Here is a 21,411-nt window from a genome sequence, read left to right as displayed (position 1 = left end):
ACAACTGACCACAAACTTTTACACTTACCAAATTAAAGTAACTACATTTAAATATTTTACTTTTTATTGATAATTCCCAAAATCTAGCAAAAGATTTGTTCAAAATGTTTACTCAACTAGTTGCCTAGAGAGCATTCCAAACTCTCTTCCTTCCCCTGATTCTCTTGGTCACTATTTCAAAGATAACGTTTGTGTGCTACAAGACAATATTCCAAAAATGGATTCCTCTATATTTATTTATTTATAGCATTTATATCCCACATTTTCCCACCCATGGGCAGGCTCAACGTGGCTTACATCAGTCTGCAAAAAACATACATCAATGCAGCTAACGATCAAAATCAATGAAGTAAAGAGAAGCAAGTAACAGCAAAGGAGTGGAAAAGGAGAAAGTGTAATAGAATTCAATATGTCGTAACGTCTCCAGCAGTTCAGAAGTTAGAGATGCTAGGCGGGTCTGCAGCGTACGCTTTCCCAAATAATAGGGTCTTTAGAGACTTTCAGAAGGCCAAATGATCTTGAATAGGTTTTACAGATTTTGGTAATCCATTCCACAAGTGAGCGCTAACATAAGGAAAGGTGGATGCGTAGGCGGTTTTATACTTGATGCCACAAAAGGCTGGGTAGTGAAGATTCAAGTACGTGCGCGACGATCTGGAAGAGTTCCTAGGTGGTAAGGCATCCATATATGCTGGAGCTTCACCGTAGAGAATTTTATGCACCAGGATGCAAACTTTTAAAAGTTATCCGGTCCTTGATAGGAAGCCAATGCAGTTTCTCACGCAGTGGTCTTGAACTTTCAAACCTCGATTTACCGTAAATCAGACTAGCAGCTGTGTTCTGGGCGGTTTGAAGTTTGGTATGAAGCAGAGCTTTGCACCCTGCATATATACCATTGCAGTAATCAAGGTGAATTAAGACTAATGAGCGAACTAAATTGCAGAATACATCTCTTGGAAAATATGGTTTAATGCGTTTCAGTTTCCAAAGTGAGACGAATACTTTTTTAGTGGTTAATTTTGTTTGCTGCTCCAGCGTTAAGTTTCTATCGACAATTACACCTAAAAGTCGTAGAGTCTCTGAGATTGGTAGAGAAAGTTCAGGAGTGACTAAGGTTGTTGGCTTGAATTTATTATAAAGAGAGGAGAGAATAAGACAATGAGTTTTCTCAGTGTTGAGTTTTAATTTAAATGAGCTAGCCCAAGCAAGCATGGTGTGTAGACCAAGTCTGATTTCCTTGCCAATTTCGCTTAAGTCCTTTCTAAAAGGGATATAAATGGTGATGTCATCTGCGTAAATAAACGAGTGGAGTCCAACTGTGGAAAAAGCCTTGGCCAGAGAAGTCAACATTATATTGAAGAGTGTTGGGGAAAGGGGTGAGCCTTGAGGCACTCCAGTCAGCTGACCATGGAGGTGATAAACTTGTGTTGGATTGCACTTGATAGGTTCAGCCACAGAAGAACATTTCCACTGGCACCAAAATAATTGAGGAGATGCAGAAGGATGTTATGGTTAACCATATCAAAAGCACTCACATATCGAACTGTAAGAGTAGAATACTTTTTCCTACAGCAATTTCTTTTCTGTATCTTTTTCAGCTCCAGACAATGCTGTTGGTACTTTCAACTTGGATCTCATCTGACATTCCTTCACCCATCTCCTTAAGCAATATTATTTCTCATGTGCGCCTCACCACATTTGCTTGACCCCCTCTCCTCAAGTTGGTTTAAGATACCACATTATGGTCTCCTTCTCCTTTGTCTCCATCTCTTGACTTGTAGTGTTTTTCTGGGCCTGGTCCCCCACCCCCACTAGAAACAAATCTATAGTTAGACCAGTTTAAAGAACTTTTCTCCTGATCCATCAATACCAGCCCATTACAGGCCAATCTCTAATCAATGAATTATCTCCAAAATAACCGAAAAGATGGTCTTTCAACAGCTTTAGACCCACATAGATAAATGATCAATTCTTTGTCCGCTACAAACAGGCTTCAGGTCCAATCACAGCATGGAAACTACTATTAAAGCACTCCTTAGGCAAGTTACACTCTTTACTTGATAAAGGTAACATAATTCTACTTGTTTCACTAGATCTTTCTGATGCATTTGTCTCACAGATCTTTCCCTTCTTGTCCGTTTGTAGCCCACTGGATTATCTGGCCTACCTTTAGCCTGGTTCTCTTCATATCTTTCTGGCAGGCCTTTTACTGTCTTCTACAGGAGCGCTACCAAAAGGAATACAAGGTTAGTTGTGGTGGTTCTCCAGGGTTTAGTCTTATCTCCCATGCTTTTTAATATGTTTTTTAGTCCACTGGCTACCCTTCTTGAGGATTGTAATATCTGCTTCTTTTTTTATGCAGCAATAGTCTTATTGTATTCCCTGCAATATTGCTCACACCTGATTTAGGTCCACTACAATCAGCTCTTCACACACTCTCAGACTGGTTAGCCACACATAAACTGGTACTGAATGCTTTTAGAACAATTGCTTGCTGGATCATTGGCTGTTTTTTTTTTAATTTTCCGATCCAACCAGCTTAATTGTTCGGTTATATGGGGATCATAATCAACTCCTTCTTGACTTTTGAACATCATATTTCACAAGTTGTTAAAAAATGTTTTTTTTCTGGCTCTTGTATCACCTCTATTCAAAAGTATTTGAGATCTGCATCTACCTATACACTTATACATGCATTTATTATTTCCAGACTTGACACAGGAGGTATGATCTTAGTCCTCCCTGCTTCTCAGATAGAACATAGCTACCTGACTTTCTGGATTTGAATTACTGTCCGGAAACTTATCTCTGAAAGATTTTAGAGTGTTATTAATTGCCCTTCACTCTAGGAATTTTATATGGTAGCGTTTTTCCCAAGCAAACCAAAGGCCTAAGGGTTCAGTGCCCCTCCACATGAGCTTCCCAGCCCAGGATGAAAATGATAATCAGTCTGAGGAATATGGAAGGGGATTTGTTTGACCTACATTGATTTATTTAGCTACCAGGACAGAGGCCCTGAATTACTGCATGATCTCTATAGCATATCATAGATTCTGAATGGCATGTAGCCACTGAGAACACAGTTACTTCTTCCATTAAAGGTCTGATCGAAGAGCCAAGCTTTAACCTGTTTCCTGAAGTAGAAATAGTCTTGTGTTAAGTGGAGCCTTTCAGGGAGTGCATTCCAGAGTGTGGGTGCTACTCCAGAGAAGGCTCGCTTGTGGGTATTACATCGTATAATGTCTTTTGGAGAGGGTGTTGTTAGTGATAGTTCTTGAGAGGACCTTAGTGTCCCTTGGAGGTGTGTAGAGGATCATCCTATTCTTCAGGTACTTGGGGCCATTTCCTTTAAGGGCCTTGAAGATCAGAGTTTTAAAATTTAGCCCTGTACTGCACTGGTAGCCATTGAAGTTTTTGCAAAAAAGGTGTGAATGTGGTCACATTGCTTGCAACTTTCTATTAGTCTTGCTGCAGCATTCTGAATCAATTGGAGTTGGTGCAGGCCCTTTATAGTCAGACCATTGTAGAGTGCATTACAGTAATCCAAGTCTTGATGTTGTCATGGCATACCTTCTCGATGTAAGGAGAGATGCAGCGCAGCTGTCGCAAATAGTAGAAGCAGCTCTTGAAGGTTGTTTGGAATTGAGGAATCAGAGTAAGTGTTGAATCTAACTGTATTTCAAGGTTCCTGACTTGTGATTTAAGGGGGCGTTCGTACTTCCCAAAAGAGATTTTGATGTCAGATATGTATCTACTTGTGTTAGGGACCCAGAGAAGCTCGGTTTTACTTGGGTTCAGGCAAAGTTTGTGTTTAGTCCATTCTTGAATTGATGTTAGACAGGTAATCAGTTTATTCAGGGCTGTAGGTAAGTTAGGTTCAATGCGTATGAGTAGCTGCACATCATCCGCGCAGATGTAGAACTTAGTATACATTGATCGAATCAGCTCAGCTAGTGGCTTGAAGTAGATATAGTTAGCAGTATTGATCCTTGTGGAACCCCAAAGGTCAGTGCCCATGGTGGTGAAGAGTTGTTGCCAAACATTATGGATTGTTGCCTGTCTGATAGGATCTAAACCAATTTAAGTACTGTTCCACTGATACCTGTTTCTGTAAATCTTGCTAGAATGATATCATGTCACTTCATTACTGATTAAACTTCACTGGCTCCCTGTCACGTAATGCCTGAGCGCTACTCCTAACATCCCCCTGGGGTTAACCCTGTGGCCACCTGGAGGGTCCTACCCAGCAGTGCTCAGGTATGCCTGCACCTGAACACGTGCACCTATACCCTCCACCCACCTGCTGGGTTCCACTTGCCTCTGGGCGAGTCTCCCACTCACAAGTTACTTCCCTGGTGGTTTCGAGGGACACTGGGACCACAATCATAGGAGTCCCACCGTTCCTAGAAAATCACTCAAAGACTGAGAACACAAACTGCCAGGATTCGTAGTCAGTCCAGGACAACAGAGCTAATAAACTAATAGGTTTATTATCAAAAAGTAGAACAGTGAATGGTAAAACAGTAAACAAAAACAGGTAAAATAAAAGGGACTCAGAATTAAAGCGAACACTTTTTTTTTTTAAACTACCTAAGTAGTACCTGGGGAGATAAAAAGAAACTGCTCACAGGAATTGATGAGGTCTATTCCTTTAAAAATATTTTTTTTATTGAGTTTTTGTACAAAAAAATAGTATAATAAGGTAAGCCGAATTGTAAACATCAATGAAATAGCATAGGTATGATGTGCTTCAAACGTGACACACAAGGAACAGAACATAATATGACAAAACACCTGAGCATAAGATTTTAGCAACAATTACAAAGATTCATTAATGGGTGAAGAAACAGATAAATATCTAATTTACTCCACTTAGGGTTATATTTACATGTAGCAGGAAGAAATTTTAATGAAATATCCTTATATTTCTTAAATAATAAGAAAATAAACTGGAATTAGCCTTCCAATGTTGAATGATCAATTTAAAAGCAATGAAAATTTAAAAAATCAAAGAAGTATCTTCATCAGAGTGAAAGCGCAATAGAACTTAAAAACTATAAAGTTAAAAGATATAGGTAATGAGTTAGAAAGTTGCAAGATATCTAATATTTTAGGCCAAATATCCAGCCAAAATGTATAGACATTATAGCATTGAAATAATACATGTTTAAGTGTACTATTCTGATTGGAGCAAGACCAACATAAATCATTGGGAGATAATTTACTTTCAAAGGAGTCCAATGAGCCCTGTGTTGTGATAGAAGAGGAGAGAGAGAGTCTTGGGTCATTTGACCAGAAGAGAGACCATTATTTGTTTGACAAATGTTCACCAGTATCTTCTTACCATGGTTTTTGAGAAGAAATGCTAAATTGCGTATGAAAAAATGTATAAAATGAAGTGCCTGAAGTTGTGTGAGTAGGAAATAGATTTTAAAAATGATTGTAATGGAAGGGAATTTCATATAATTTTAATGTTAAGGTGTGAATGTTTAATTTTTTGTCGCAGTCTATACCAGTTAAAGAACAGAGTCAGGTAATTGGAATTCCTACTGAATTGGACAAAGGGTTTAAATTCACCACTGGAGACAAGTTGAGAAAGAAGCCAAAGTCCATTTCCTTTATGCCTCAGAGGCCACTCAAAAGGTTTGTTATCAACAGTAAATAAAGGGTTGTTCCAAATAGGCATGTCAGGAAGTACACCAGATTCTTTGGGGAGATAAAACTTAAGCTTTTAATTGCTTCTAAAGAGGTAGAGATGACCAATAACGAAGTAATACGTTTAAAGGGTGTGATTTCCAATATAAAATGTAAAGGTATAGGGAGAACTAAGCTCCTTTCAAGAAGTAACCACGTGGGGGAGGAGGAAATATAAGTATCTGAGCTGGTGGTAGGATCCACGAAGGAGATGATACTGGGTAAAATTAGAAAAGTGAGCAGGAAATTTAAGGGGCAGCATACTCAAACAATTTATTTTAGGAGTAAGGTTTATTTTAATTGTTTCAAGCCTACTTCACCAACTAAGGAATACAGGAGACCAATTAGATGTAATAGTTGTAGTAGTTTTCAAAAAGGAGAGAAGATCAATATTTTTATCAATAGTCATATCAATAGAATTATAAAAGTGAATACTTAGATATTTAATCGAGGACTGAATTTTTAAGGGAAAAGGGTGAGATCTTGTAAATTAACCAAATTATTAAGTGGGAGGCATTCTGTCTTATTCCAATTTATCTTGTAACCTGATGTGAGAACGAATCAATTAAATTAAGAACATATGGTATGGATTGGGTAGAAGTATAAAGAAGCAAGTCATCTGCATAAAGGGATAATTTAATTTCTAGATGTGAAAGTTTAAAGCCTTCAATTAGAGGGTGCTGACGCAAGGCAATGGCCAAAGGTTCTCCCTCCACACTCCTAAGTTCTAGCACATTCTGGGCTAGATCTTTGGCTTCAGGGCCAATTAGGGCAAATAGCATTAGCACTAAGGGTGTTTGGCCAATGGTACTGCAGGTTACTTTTCCTTTCAGGGGTTTTCCTCTTTTCTTTGGGGAAGGTAAGCGACAAAAAAAAAAAAAAACAGATCTCTGCTACAGCTATAATGCAGAGGTCATGCACCACCTGCTGGCCAAACAAAGGAAATACAATGAAGGGGAAAAAGTCATAAGGCAACAATACACATCACAAAGCATGGAAGTCCCCTGTTTTGCCACACTCCTCATTCACTACTTATCACGTTTTAAAACCCTTTCCTTGCTCATAATGCACTTCCATCTTGGTTCACTTCCCCATCTTTCATCCCGAGTCATTCCATACACTACCAGCCATAGACTTAGATCTTTGGATGCTAATCTTCTGAGTCTCCCTTCACTCTGTACTGACCATTATGAATCTATGCGCACCTCTGCTTTTTTCTTTCTTGCGCCTGTCCTGGAATGATCTCCCACCACCAATAAGAGCTGAGGCCTCTTTCAAAGTTCAAAAGTCTTCTTAAAACTCATTTTTTTCTATTTTTTGGTCTTGTAGTTCCATCTTCTTGAAGTGCTTGGTACATCATGGACCCCCCCCCCCCCCCCAACAGTTTATGCCTAATCCTTGTATGAATGCATACTGTCCTGTCAATAATGGCATTCCTTTTCCTTTTTATTACTTGATTTTATCTTTGTTAACTGCTTCATCCAACAATTGTATTGGCATTTATCAAATTTTAAGTAAACTATAAACTACTGGTTCCAGCACCTGAAGGGTGGAGAGGAGATGAAAACGGTAATGGAATTAAAGAATCTGTGGGATAAACACAAATGATTCTTATATGGAAAGAAAATTGAATCAAAACAACTTATGTGTGCTTAAGCGGCAAATCCAGTAGTTGTGAGTGCTGGATAGTGTCCCGATTATGGCTAGATACCTTGTGTGTATCCCTCCCCTGCTTTTCTATCAGATATTGTAGTTCTGCTCCCCTTTCCTTCACTATGTTGTGTCACTTATGCACTCCACGTTTCTATTTCTTTTAGATAAAAAAAAGTGTGTAATAATAGATCTGGTTAGGCAGGAGCAGGCTTCAACATCAACTCCAGTAGTTGAAAATTAGGTTAGTGCCAGGCTGGCATATCTATTTATTTTCAAGACTTATAGACCCACACTCTGTGCCCTGAAAATGGCACAGACAGCTCAAGATCAAATATTTATGCGTTATATCATATACTAGGAGTTTCTCTTGTTGGGTAGAGGGAATGGATCATGCAGGTCTTTATCTGCTGTCATCTACTAGATGTAGGATAGATGCAGAGGCCTCAGTTTCTTTGAGATCAGAAAAAGGTTTGAATAAAATTCTCACCCTCTTTACCTGGTGGAATGGATTCAACACCTTAATCTTTTAAACAGTCAGGAGAAGCCCTTTAATCCTGATATTACAAATTTAACCGTGAAAGTCTCAGTGGACAATTTGGCAGGTTTTCTCTGTGTTCTGTACTCTGTTGAGAACTCAAATGCCTGAAATTATACTGGGTCAACAGTTTATGTAAAACTGTAGTCTTTTCTTAAAGAAAGGTTCCTAGAAGGGACATCAAAATACTGGCTATATTTGCCTGGATCCAGTCAAAACCCTATCTCAGGTTTTAACCTAAGAGACGGCTGTGGTTTTGAGGCCCTCTGCAGGCTTGTGCAAGAGTGAGATCCCTGTTGATGATGATGTCAAGGACAAGGGGGTAGGGGATCATGCCTCTCTAGAGGATAAAAGTGTCAATTTAAAAAATGTGCAAGGAGAAATAATGAACAACGGTCCAAGAGGTGCAAGGTGCTTGCAGGCAGTGTAGACTCATCACAACCCAATCTGATCATAGGCACTATTCTGAAAAAGCAGAGAACATAGTAACATAGTAGATGACGGCAGAAAAAGACCTGCACGGTCCATCCAGTCTGCCCAACAAGACAACTCCTGTGTGCTACTTTTGTGTATACCCTACTTTGATTTGTACCTTTGCTCTTCAGGGCACAGACTGTATAAGTCTGCCCAGCACTAGCCCCGCCTCCCAACCACTGGCTCTGGCACAGACCGTATAAGTTTGCCCAGCACTATCCCCGCCTCCCACCACCGGCTCTGGCACAGACCGTGTAAGTTTGCCCAGCACTATCCCCGCCTCCCACCACCGGCTCTGGCACAGACCATATAAGTCTGCCCAGCGCTATCCCTGCCTCCCAACCTCCAGTCCCGCCTCCCACCACTGGCTCTGGCACAGACCGTATAAGTCTGCCCCGCACTATCCCCGAATTTTCAGATTTGTCTAACTTGTACAGGAAGATTTAGTGTTTCTACTCTGGCTCGATGTACTGCAGAAATCGCAACAAAAAAAATTGTGTAAAAAGTTTGGGGATGAATGGTGAGGGTGACTGCAGAGGACTTTGTGAAACACTTTGAGGCGTATTTTCAAAGCACTTAGACTTACAAAGTTCCACAGAAGTGCTTTGAAAATGAGCCCCTTAGTGTGTCAAAACTAACATTTTTAATGGAATCCTCTGTTGTACTGGGAGCCAATAATGTTGGATAAAGAGGGATGGCATGATAATGTTTGCTTGCATGAAATAGGAGACAGATCATAATATTTTGGACCAGATAAAGGGATTTAATCTCTGAGGTGCAGATGCCTAAAAAACACACATTACAATAGTCAAGGCGCAAAGTAATAAAGGAATGAATTAGAGTTTGTTGGACAGGCTCAACAAGATAGCTGCACAGTGCATGAAAACTGTGAAAGAACCAAAGAAACAGGCTCTTGAAACAAATGTGAGGAGCAAAAGAAAGCTGGGAATCTATGACTCCCAAGTATTTTAGAGTCGACTACAGTAATAGGGGCACCCAAGACAGTGGGTATGATAAATGGGCAATATAATCTCCTATTGATCCAAGAGGCCAGTTTTTGATGGTTCAGAACAAGTAAATATCAGAGCTAGGTGGCCATGAACCAAGGCAACAGTGTATTTGGGTCAGATCAGGCAATGCGGAACAATTTAAGCAACAAGCAGGAGCCAATACAAACTCCTGGGTAACATTACATGTCAACAGGTGAAAGGAAGATGATGCAGAACCAGAAAAAAAAAAATAAGAAGAAATGGTCCCTGCCTTAAGGAAGAAAACCACTGGAGAACGGTCCTGGCCAGCTCACTATAAGAAAATCTGGAAAACAAGAAACTATGATCAACAAGGTCAAACTTTGATGATATGTCCAGTGAGATTGCCAGAACTATTTATGCACTGTCCAATATACCATGAAGTTTGCTCACAAGGGCTGTCAGTACCATTTCAATAGGGTAACCAGTTCTGAATTCAGGCTGGTGAAGACTATGTTGGAAAGTTCAGCATGATCCATGAGTTGAGAAAATATCAATTCCTCTGTCAGCTTCGAGAAATAAGGCAAGTTAGAAACAGGCTTATAATGGGAGGCAACAGATGGATCTAAGGAAGTCTTTTTAAAGACAAGACACAATTCTCCTTCCGGAAATCAGGTACTATCCCATAGGCCAAGCTGTGACTGAAAATGAAGAGCAATAAGGGAATGAGCCCTAAAGTGGCCTCTCTCAACCATTTGGATAGAATAGGATCCAGAACACATGTAGTGGGACTGGTGGAAGAAACAGTCTTAGACAAAGAAAGACAAGTCACCAGATTGAATTAAGACCAAAGAAGAAGCGAGGAAGAGAGGCAAAAAAGAACCCCTGCCAGCAAAGACACTTATAAGATAGTATGGTAACTCACTGCTTCATGCATCATACATCAGTGGGGACCAATGACAGTGGGGCTCATTTTCAAAGCACTTAGCCTTCCAAAGTTCCATAGAAGAACTTTGGAAGGCTAAGTGCTTTGAAAATATGCCTCACTAGGGTCACCTCCATTTCACACAATGCTCTGAATCCTTCAATGCCATATCAATGCAGTAAGATATTTCACATGAATTGGGCAAGATTTAATGATGTGTTGTCTCAATGGCCTCTATATGTGCTTGACGTGAAGGGAGATACATCTGATACAACTTGAGGGCCCTTTAAAGGCTGAGGCTGATGAAAGTTAAACTTGTGGGAGACGAAGAATCTCTTCATGCCATCTTTATGACCTTAAAGACTCCTAGTTTTTATCTGCTAGCAGATAGGAATATCATGACTAAATCTCACATACTGTACCCTTAGTAATTGCCCCAAGCAACTGTATCCTTATATGCTATGTATCTGCTAAATTCACTCATATAATGGCCTGATATCAATTTCATCAAATCTATAAACAATTTTTTTAACAGGATCTTCAGAGTTCACAACATCAATGCTGCTTAAACTGATCTGAATCAGAGCAGCAATGTGTATATCTTCATTGATCCAATATTGTTTAAGAATTATTCATCCAGCTTGCACTAGTCTTATAATACTTTTATTTAAAGATCCAGCAGCCTTCAAAAGTTTTAAAATATGGTGAAACAAAATCAAGTAGTGTTACTTAACTTATAGATGATTGCAGGTCTGTAAGAACTTCTATCAACATGGCCAGGTTTCAGTACCTCATCAGGGAAGAGGTTCAAGAACAGTAGTATGCATAGTAGCTCGCATAGAAAAACAGCCGTGGCTTTCTCACACACACAGCAGATACACATTATGCCAAGTGTATTTCTTAAACTGCTTGTCTTCATTTCTGTGCCATCAGTCAAATATTAGCTGCAGTACAATTTAATACAGAAGCCATATTCAGACTGAATGCATGGAGGTTTTATATTGTTTTTATTTTTTTTTTGGGAGGGGGTGGTGGTTGTGGTTCTCTTATTTGTTCCTTTATTACAAGTTGTAGAACACTGGACGTTCAGAATGCACAGTTGGAAGGGAGTTCCAAGATGGCGCTTGTGAGCTGACGTACATCGTGTGTGCTCCTGAATTCCAAGTTTGAACTGGCTGTTTGGTGCGTCCCCAGGAGATGGGGAAAAGAAAGGGAAAAATCGGTACTCCAGCCCCCTCGGGTACGATTAGAAATTTCCCCCCCACACGCCAACCTACCTTGGAACAATACGGAGTCCTGATGTCGGGCATTCCAGCTAATACTTCAGGGGAAATCAGGCTAATAGCCGCGAACAGCAGCACGGAGGGAGCTACCTTGAGTCCTCCCCCGCAAGGCATGACCCCGCCACAACCCGGAAGCAACGGTCTGTCGGTTAGCGAACACTTGGAGGCGTCCGGCGTGGGCTCACCCGTCCAGGTGCTCGGAGGAGGCCCCCTCACCGTACTTTCTGCTGGAGAGATATCGGATGGAGCGACGAGGAATACCTCAACGCCTATTCTGCCCAGAGGAAGAGTTTCCGGGGGAATTTGTGGCTCGGTAAGACCTGCCTTAGTTACATTAGACACTCTTTGGGATGCCATACAGGGGGTGAACTCATCTTTGATAAAAATTTCTGAATCCCTTCGAGGAGAGACATTAGAACTTAAAAATAATTTGCAACAGGTGTCTAATAAAGTGGAAGAACAAAAGAGTGACTTTCAAAGATTAGAATGTGAGATGAAAACAGCTAAGGAAGTAATATCAGCACTGATAAAGGAAAAAAATGTGACTGTAAAGAAAATGGAATCATTTGAAAATCAACTTAGAAAAAATAATCTGAGATTTCTTAATTTTCCTGTTTCAACTTTTATTTCCCCGATGGAACTTTTAAAGAAATATTTTCATGATATCTTGGGATTTACAAAAGACAATTTTACACCGGTTGCAAAAGTGTATTATATAAAAAGAAATATGAGAACAAATGTTCAAATGCTTAGAGAAGATTTAAATGTCACCGAAATTCTAGAGACATCAGTGGAATCTGAAAGAGCAACTCTGCTTGTTTCTTTTGTTTTTGAATTAGACAAAATCAATGTTTTGAAATTATATTTTCAACATATGAAAGATGTTTTCATGGGTGCTATGATAAATATATTTCCAGATTTGTCTAAAGAAACTCAAATGAGAAGGAAGGAGCTCTTGGTGTTTAAACCAAGAGTGGTAGCCCTAGGGGCAACCTTCTTTGTTAAATTTCCTAGTAAATGTTTGATAAGTTATGAAAATAATAATTTTCTATTCACTGACCCCAAGAAACTCCAAGAATTTGTAATAAGTAAAGAAAGGATGAGGAACCCCCCGGTAGAAGCTAACCAGAACAATGCTGCTGTCTGATTGTATTGTTGGTATGCTCTCTGCTCTAATAATAGAATGTAATTGCTGAATTTTTATTTTACTTTCATCTTGGATCCACATGTTGTGGTCAAAAAGTTTTTGTAGAATTTCCTGGCGATTTGCTATATTATCTTTTTCTTTATATGTTAAAATTCAGATATTTCCGATAACTAATTCATGTTTGAATGTTATAAGAAAACTAATAAAGAAATTTAAATATAAAAAATGAAAAAAAAAAAAGAATGCACAGTTGGAATGGGATAGATTTTTGTAGCATTAACTCATTAAAAAAAAGCTGCTTTGTGTTAGTGTGGATTTTTCATTTTAAGTTCACACATTTAACAATGTTACTGACGTGGTACTGTAGGGGATTTTCCTTCTATCTCACCTTTGCTGGTTTGAGGCCTGGTTAGGCCTGAACCATCTTTGCTGAATCAATATAGATTCTGCAGCTTGAGGCCTGAATACAACATGAACCAGGTTTTCTGCAATAACAACTACTTCTTGGCACAGCTGTGCTAGTGACTTCATTCAAGGACATGATGTTTTCTTGCACTAGCCTTCCAGTTTATCCCCTGGGAAGGTGTGGAGGAACATGCTTAACAGAGACAGAGTCTATGGTAACATCTGTGAACCATGGAGGTGAGTTTGGTACTGCAAGCCTACTACTGATGAGCTGTTCTTGCAGGATGCCCACAAGGCCCCTCATTGTCATGACCGTATGTAACCTGGAGAGGATGGACAGACGGTTCATGATTGGTCCATGATTGTCATTTGTGGTCCCGGAGGGCGGTGCTAATGCTGGGCATAGGAGAGAGGGACGAGAAAACAGAAGAACAAAAGATCTGATGGTGTATGCATCTCTCTCGTCGGAGACTGATTTGTCCAAACACCTGTAATTCCTTGTGCTACGTGCAGCCCAAGGCCAAGTTCTGAAGCAGCTCTGTGGCTTTCTACATAAGGAATAACCAGCAGGGACCTCGGACTAAATCCTGACCTGAAGTGGCTTGCAGAGGGGAATTCTGCTAGAACCTGAAGAGAAACCCATTCATTACCCCATCTGCACTCCGAAGCTATGGACCGCCAGGGTGAGCGAGAAGGAATTTTTCCTCTTATGCTCAGGGTCAGTTAGTTTGGTCTTTACCAGTGAAAGACAGGTTTTGCTCAGAGAAGTAGTCTAGCCTAATTTAGCTGAGTGATAATTTCTTCTTAGGAATACTATAGTTGTATAGTTACATATTTACATATATATTCATATATTTATTGATATAATTGGTATTTTGTGCTAAGTACTGTATATATTTGTGCATTTTGCTTTGCCATATTGAAATATCTATATCTATATATATTTTTTTAATTTCATTTGGCATTATTCTTTCATTGGTGGACAGCCTAACAAGAACCTAAGGCTAATTTAGGCACTGGTCATACCTCTAGACATACAAAATCCAGAGTACTGCTGTCTAAGTGATTTTCTGTCATACTAACAGTCACTACTGTAGGTCAAATCACAATCACAAGCTGAACATATGCCAAGTGTTACCTTCATGTCAGTTTCTCTTGGAATGTGATCCTTGAAGTCTTCAATTGAGCTGACAAGAAAAGGAATGTGGTAGGATAAGACCTGAAAAAAATTAACAGCACACTAGAAAATGCATATTCACCAAGATGTAATCTTAAAACATTGTATTTAATGAAGTTGTTTTTTTTCCAAATATTTGTAGTAGATAATTCAACAAAAAATAATTTTGTTTTTAATACATAATATAGATAATTTTGCACAACTTGTTACTGCCTTTGATTTTTCCTTCTCTTTAGCAGCACTAGGTATTATGCATGTTGTTCCTATAGCAAAATAAATATTCTAAACATTGCAGTACTAATTTTATAACTTTTCTTTCCCCATATGTTTTCTCTTTGCACAATATTTAATAATTTGGCAAATACTACATAAGTACATAAGTAATGCCACACTGGGAAAAGACCAAGTGTCCATCGAGCCCAGCATCCTGTCCACGACAGCGGCCAATCCAGGCCAAGGGCACCTGGCAAGCTTCCCAAACGTACAAACATTCTATACATGTTATTCCCCGAATTATTTGAACTGTTTTATATGTGAGCTAGCTCTCTTTTCAAATGGCTTACTGAAGTATAGTAAAACTGAAAAAGTAATGTACCTTTTGAAGTGGAATGCCAAACAGATTAGCAACTAATAAAATGTGAGCTTAAAAAGAGAAGATTAAACTGTAAACCGCAGGAGTAACAATATACTTGTCAGAACATTCACTACCATAATATTAAACTTTCTTGCCAAGGAAAAGTCTCAAATGGTAAAAACAAAATAAAAAGTCCCTACCCGCTATGTCACATTCAAAGCAAAGTAACGGAAAACTATCAGAACAATCAACGTGAGAACCAAACAATTTTGTAATATGTGCCCCTCCTCAATTCCTCCCTATCCCACTCCCAAACTGTTTCCCCAGCCCTCCAATTCCCCCCTCCCCCGATACTCCACAGTACATAGCTCAGAATATTGGACCATCCTGCTATCACCGATTAAGATGACGGCTATGTGACAGTGGCTTGAGCGAGTTCCAAAAAGTTTCTCCAAGTGTGTTGAAAATGTCGACCAGGAATAGAGTTCAGGACCACCATTGCACCAATGTAGGCATATCGGCTATCAACCAAGTTTGAATGATACATTTCTTACTCAACAAAACAGAGCATTTAACAAAGCCCAAAAAACCCCAAGGAGCAGGGACAGTACTACACACAGAGTCAAATAACACATGCAGTAGGATGCCACCTCCAGTTCCAGAGTTGGGTGACATGCAAGGTAATTACATAAGTACATATAAGTAATGCCACAATGGGAAAAGACCAAGGGTCCATCGAGCCCAGCATCCTGTCCACGACAGCGGCCAATCCAGGCCAAGGGCACCTGGCAAGCTTCCCAAACGTACAAACGTTCTATACATGTTATTCCTGGAATTGTGGATTTTTCCCAAGTCCATTTAGTAGTGGTTTATGGGCTTGTCCTTTAGGAAACTGTCTAACCTCTTTTTAAACTCTGTCAAGCTAACCGCCTTCACCACGTTCTCCGGCAACGAATTCCAGAGTTTAATTATGCGTTGGTGAAGAAAGATTTTTCTCAGATTTGTTTTAAATTTACTACACTGTAGTTTCATCGCATGCCCCCTAGTCCTATTTTATATACCTCTATCATGTCTTTTCCTCCTAAAGGCTACTATCTTGGGGAAGGACCAAACATATGACCCAAGGTAACATAGTAAATGACGGCAGATAAAGACCTGTACAATCCATCCAGTCTGCCCAACAAGATAAACTCATTTTACATGGTATGTGATACTTTATATGTATACAGCAGTAACAGGGTGGAAAGGAACCAATTTCAAGTGATCAGTCACCACACCAGGATAAGACGCTCCAAATTTCAAATTTCTGAACTAGTTCCGGCTGTATGCTACACGGAATTTTTACCAAGATACTAAAACGCTCCATCATCAATCGATACACAACTGAGCACTCATCGAATGACCCCTGAGGAAGGCTGCTATAGCCGAAACACGGGCCATACTGGGTCCAAATAAAATTTTCATTGGAGCATCTTATCCTGGTGTGATGACTGATCACTTGAAATTGGTACCTTTTCACCCTGTTACTGCTGTGATCTGTCCTTGTGGAGAGTGTGAACCCCATTTGTCTTTTTGATACGTTATATGTATACCCGAGTTTGATTTGTCCTTGCCTTTCTCAGGGTACAGATCGTAGATGTCTGCCCAGTACTGTTCTTGTACTAAGTTCTGAAGCTAACATCGAAGCCCCTTAAAATTTACACTCCAGCCCATCCCTATCTATTCAGTCATGATCAGGGCGTAGACCGCAGAAGTCTGCCCAGCTCCCGTTTTGTTTCCAATTACCGGCGTCGCCACCCAATGTCCACTAACATTCCACAGAACCATTCCTTCTAAACAGGATTCCTTTGTGTTTATCCCACGCATGTTTGAATTCCATTACCGTTTTCATCTCCACCAGCTCTAATGCGGCTGAGAAGGTAGTTGGATTAACCGATTCTTGAAATTTAAAAGGTTATAGTATGTATAAGCATGGATGTAATTGTTTATATTGTTTGTATAAGGTCTCCTGAAGAAGCTATGTGAAGCACGGCCTGTGCAGATACCCATCATGTTGTGAACGAATATGTGAATCCAGATGGTGGTTTCATTGGAATTCGTCCCAAGTGAAGATGTGGCTTTATTAACCATATAATACTTATATCACTGTGGTATGATTTCAACTTTGGATCAAACTTTTGTGATCAACAAGCAGGTTACGATATATCCAGTCTTGGGTCATTGATTTAACACTGGATGAATATACTGGTGTGATGATTTAATTGTTCGGTTAAAGTGCTATGGACATCAACAGTGAATATCCCTATAAGAGATCAATTGGGATCAGTAAATGGACTAATGTTTATGGACATTTGAAAAGATGGCTCTAATCATTTTATGTGAGGATTAGGAGATGTAATCTAATATCTGAAATATGTTCACAGTTAGTGTGTGGTTGTTGCTGGAACTTTCAATGTTTAACCTCTCTGTGAGAATGTATAGTGAAGAGTGTTAAGTAATAAATGTGTTAATTAGGATTAATTAAACAAGTATATGTTATTTCAAAGAGATACAAAATTTGTTAATAGTCCCACAATAAAGTAGATATGTAAATGTATAGTGAGATATTGGAAAGTAAAATATGTTTTCTTTGTACCGGATCAGCTTAGAGCTTTTATAGACCTGAAGAAGGTGACTGGGAAGTAATATCTGTTTAATAGGCTGTATATGGAATATAGCTGTGGGTATGAGCTTTACTTGTTAATTTTATACCAATTTGATTTCCTCGTCCTATTTGCCACTCTCCTATTAATGGTGGTCTAAGGAAGGGACAAGAGAGCCCAGAACAAACCCAGATTACCAAAGAATCTACAACTAACAAAAGCCACCATAACACTGCACACAGTTGACCCGTACCAAAAAATACAAGTGGGTTACACATTAACGCCAGATCTGTAGTAAACAAAGTAGAAATAATAACGGACTGGATCACGTCAGAAAACCTTGATCTGCTTTTCATCAATGAAACATGGATCCATGATCAAAATTACCCCATAATTCTAGAAATATGTCCCCCAGGATACAAAATCACTCACTGGACAAGGAAAGAAAAGAGAGGAGGAGGGGTAGCACTAATCGATCCCAATTCACCATCCTAACCACCTCGAAGTCCATAACACCCCAACTTGAAATTGCCTCTATCAGAGTGCACCACACAACTTTGCTCGACCACCTAAGTTGCGTAATATTCTACAGACCACCAGGAAATTGGAACAACTGCCAATCACACTTCATGGACTTCATATCAAACACCTGCGCAACAGACTCCAACATACTAGTACTAGGTGACATCAACCTTCATCTAGAAGACCCAAACTCCATCAACGCACAGGAATGCAAAGAATTCCTCCAACTCTGGGACCTTAAATGGCCATCTATGCAAGCAACGTATGTCAAAGGGCACACACTTGACCTACTCACACACAAATTGTCCACAGACCAAAACCTAATAATATCAGACACTAACTGGACAGATACACCATGGTCAGACCACTACAAACTAAACTTATCCCTTTAATGGCGCAAAAAAGGCACAAATCGAATACAAGAACACACAACCTACACCACAAGAGACCAAATAGACTCGGAAACATTATCTCCTAGACTGGGATAAAAGATGCAGAAGCATATTAGATGAAATAGCACCATTAAAAACAAGTACCTCACACAGGCATAACTCACTACCTTGGTACAACGAAGAACTGAAAAAACTAAAAACGCAAACTAGGAAACACGAATGAGCATGGATAAAAACAAAAGATGTACACACACTTAACACATGGAAACAAACTCAAAGAAAGTACAAAGCCTATATAATAATTCTCACCTCCAACAGGATGTGCTTGGGACTGTGCCTGCCGGAAGTGGTCTGCTAGGCAGGCACGCACTGACCTCAGTGACATCACTGACAGACAATTTGGCAAAGCAAAACAATCTGAGTGCTGGCCATTAGGTGGGGGGGGGGGGGGGGGGGAGTTCTGAATGACTGAAAGACATGAACATTTGGGAAAGGAAAACAATCTGAATGCTGGCCATTAGGACACAGGGTAGATAGGAGAGTTTTAAAAGACTGAAGGAAACGAAAGTGTTAAACTGCAGAGGGGGGGGGGGGGGGGGGGGGGGAGGGAGTTGTGAATGACTGAAAGACATGCAAATTTGGGACAAGAAAACAATCTCAATGCTGGCCATTAGCACACAGGGTACATAGGACAGTTTTAAAAGACTGAAGGAACCAAAAGTGTTCGGGGGGGGGGGGGGGGGGGGGGCAAGTTCTGAATGAATGAAAGAAATTAAAATTTACGAGAGGAACACAATCTGAATGCCGGGCATTTGTACACAGGGTAGATAGGACACTTTTTTTAAAAAATGAAGGACGTGAAAGTATTACATCTTGGGGGAGGGGTGAGGAGGAAAGCGGTGGGGTATCCGGATACTGGGCATTAGGGCCACGGGGGTACATAGACTTTTGAAAGCCTTAAGGAACCCAAAGTGTGGGAAGGAGGAGGAAAGGAGGGGAGGGAACGGGGTGAGGGGCATTAGGAACAGGGGAGGGGGCCCTGTCACACACTCTCATTCTCACACACACACTGTCACACAGACAGTCTCACTCTGTCACACACCCGCACATTCACTCTGGCTCTCTCTCTCAAACATACACACTCCCAGGAAAACCTTGCTAGCGCCCGTTTCATTTGTTCCAGAAATGGGCCTTTTTTACTAGTATGCAATAAGACAAACCAAAAGGTTATACTACAAACCAAAATAAGACACGATTACAAAGATACGAAGAAACTATATCACCTCGTGAACAAACTACTAGACACTACACCGGTCACCACAACCAACACAGAAATCCCATCTGCGGACGAACTTGCTAAATACTTTAAGGACAAAATTATAAATCTAAGCAACACACTACCACAGAACACCACCAACATAGAGAAATTCATTGAATGCTTGGATCCAACCCTCAATGAATACCCAGCGCACTGAACCTGGACAAACTTCACCTTTTCTCACCCCCGAAACAGTCACCCAGGCGATCAACAGATTCACCAAGACTCATTGTAAATTGGACACCTGCCCCACCTACTTAATTAAATCTGCCCCTCAACGCTTCATATTATATCTCACATCCTACCTAAACTACTTGCTCCAACACAGACTCTTCCCCAAGGAAAACGGTAACATCTTACTTACCCCATACCGAAAGATACAAAGAAAAAAATTAAACAAAATCACCAACTACCGGCCGGTAGCATCTATCCCACTGGTAGTCAAACTGATGGAAAGCATGGTAACCAAACAACTTACCGACTACTTAAACAAATTCTCAATACTACACGAATCACAATCTGGATTTCCCTCTAACCACAGCACCGAAACAGTACTAATTACCCTCCTAACCAAATTCAAACAAGAAATTGCAGCAAGCAAAAGCTTACTTCTCCTACAATTCGACATGTCAAGCGCATTCGATATGGTTAACCATAAAATACTACTAAACATCTTAGACTACTTCGGGATTGCTGGAAGTGTACTCAGCTGGATCAAGAGCTTCCTAACCACTAGAACTTATCAAGTTAAATCAAATTCAAACATCTCATCACCATGGAATACAGACTGCGGAGTACCCCAAGGATCACCACTATCACCGACCCTATTCAACCTAATGCTGACCTCACTAGCCACATCCCTATCCAAACAAGGACTTAACCCCTACATATATGCAGATGATGTCATGATATACATCCCCTTCAAACATGACCCAATAGAAATCACCAATGAAACCAAACTCAGCCTGCAAATCATGAACTCATGGGCGGATGCATTCCAATTAAAACTAAATGCAGAGAAAACATGCTGTCTCATCCTCACATCCCAATACAACACAAACAAACCCAACAACATGCACAGAGTGCAAGCATACATTTAAACCTGTGTTGGTACAAGTATAATTATATATGAGAGAATTTGTTCATTATTAGGGATAGTTCTGAAAGCATATTTTATAGGGCACTTATGCGCTTATGTTACCTTTATTAAAAAAAAAAAGGTCAATCTGAGTCAAATTGTAAACAAAAACAAAACTCAGATAAATACTGCATCAAAATGTTTTCATATTTTATAATATATATATATATATATATATAGGAGAGGACCATCATATAATTAAATTCTCCCCATTTAAACTCAAGAGAAGGGATAAAGATATCATCAACAGTCTTCAGTTTTCATTCAAAAGCACCCAATGTGAGCAGTGATTATTACAAAAAATAACTTTCAAATAAACTTAGCTTTCTAACAGTAGGACCACACAGACAGCTCATGGCTAGATATCATAAAGGTCACAGTGACGCAGACATGATCATGTTTTCCAGCAATCTGGTAGCTCTGCATCAGGGCTCAATTATAACAGAGTTCTGGTCCATTTGTCTAAATCTGATCACTCCTATGTATAAATCCTTTTTTGATGTAATATTTATTACCATAGGTTTATTGTGTTTACCTTTATAAAACAAGCACTTTTTTTTGAAT

General features: G+C 39.8%; 1 protein-coding gene across 1 annotated transcript in view; it reads right to left on the bottom strand.

Moving 5' to 3' along the window:
* The window catches only part of NCKAP1 (NCK associated protein 1), a 234,916-nt gene that overhangs the window by 37,392 nt on the left and 176,113 nt on the right, over positions 1-21,411 (bottom strand). Inside the window, exon 26 of the mRNA XM_030209048.1 lies at positions 14,223-14,303. Within this exon, the coding sequence (XP_030064908.1) occupies positions 14,223-14,303 (81 nt within the window). The remainder of the gene's footprint in view (positions 1-14,222; positions 14,304-21,411) is intronic.

This window comes from Microcaecilia unicolor, chromosome 7 (assembly GCF_901765095.1).
Source record: "Microcaecilia unicolor chromosome 7, aMicUni1.1, whole genome shotgun sequence".
NCBI classification, from domain to species: domain Eukaryota; kingdom Metazoa; phylum Chordata; class Amphibia; order Gymnophiona; family Siphonopidae; genus Microcaecilia; species Microcaecilia unicolor.
Note: the sequence above shows the minus strand (reverse complement) of the source record. Positions and strands in the feature narration are given on the sequence as shown.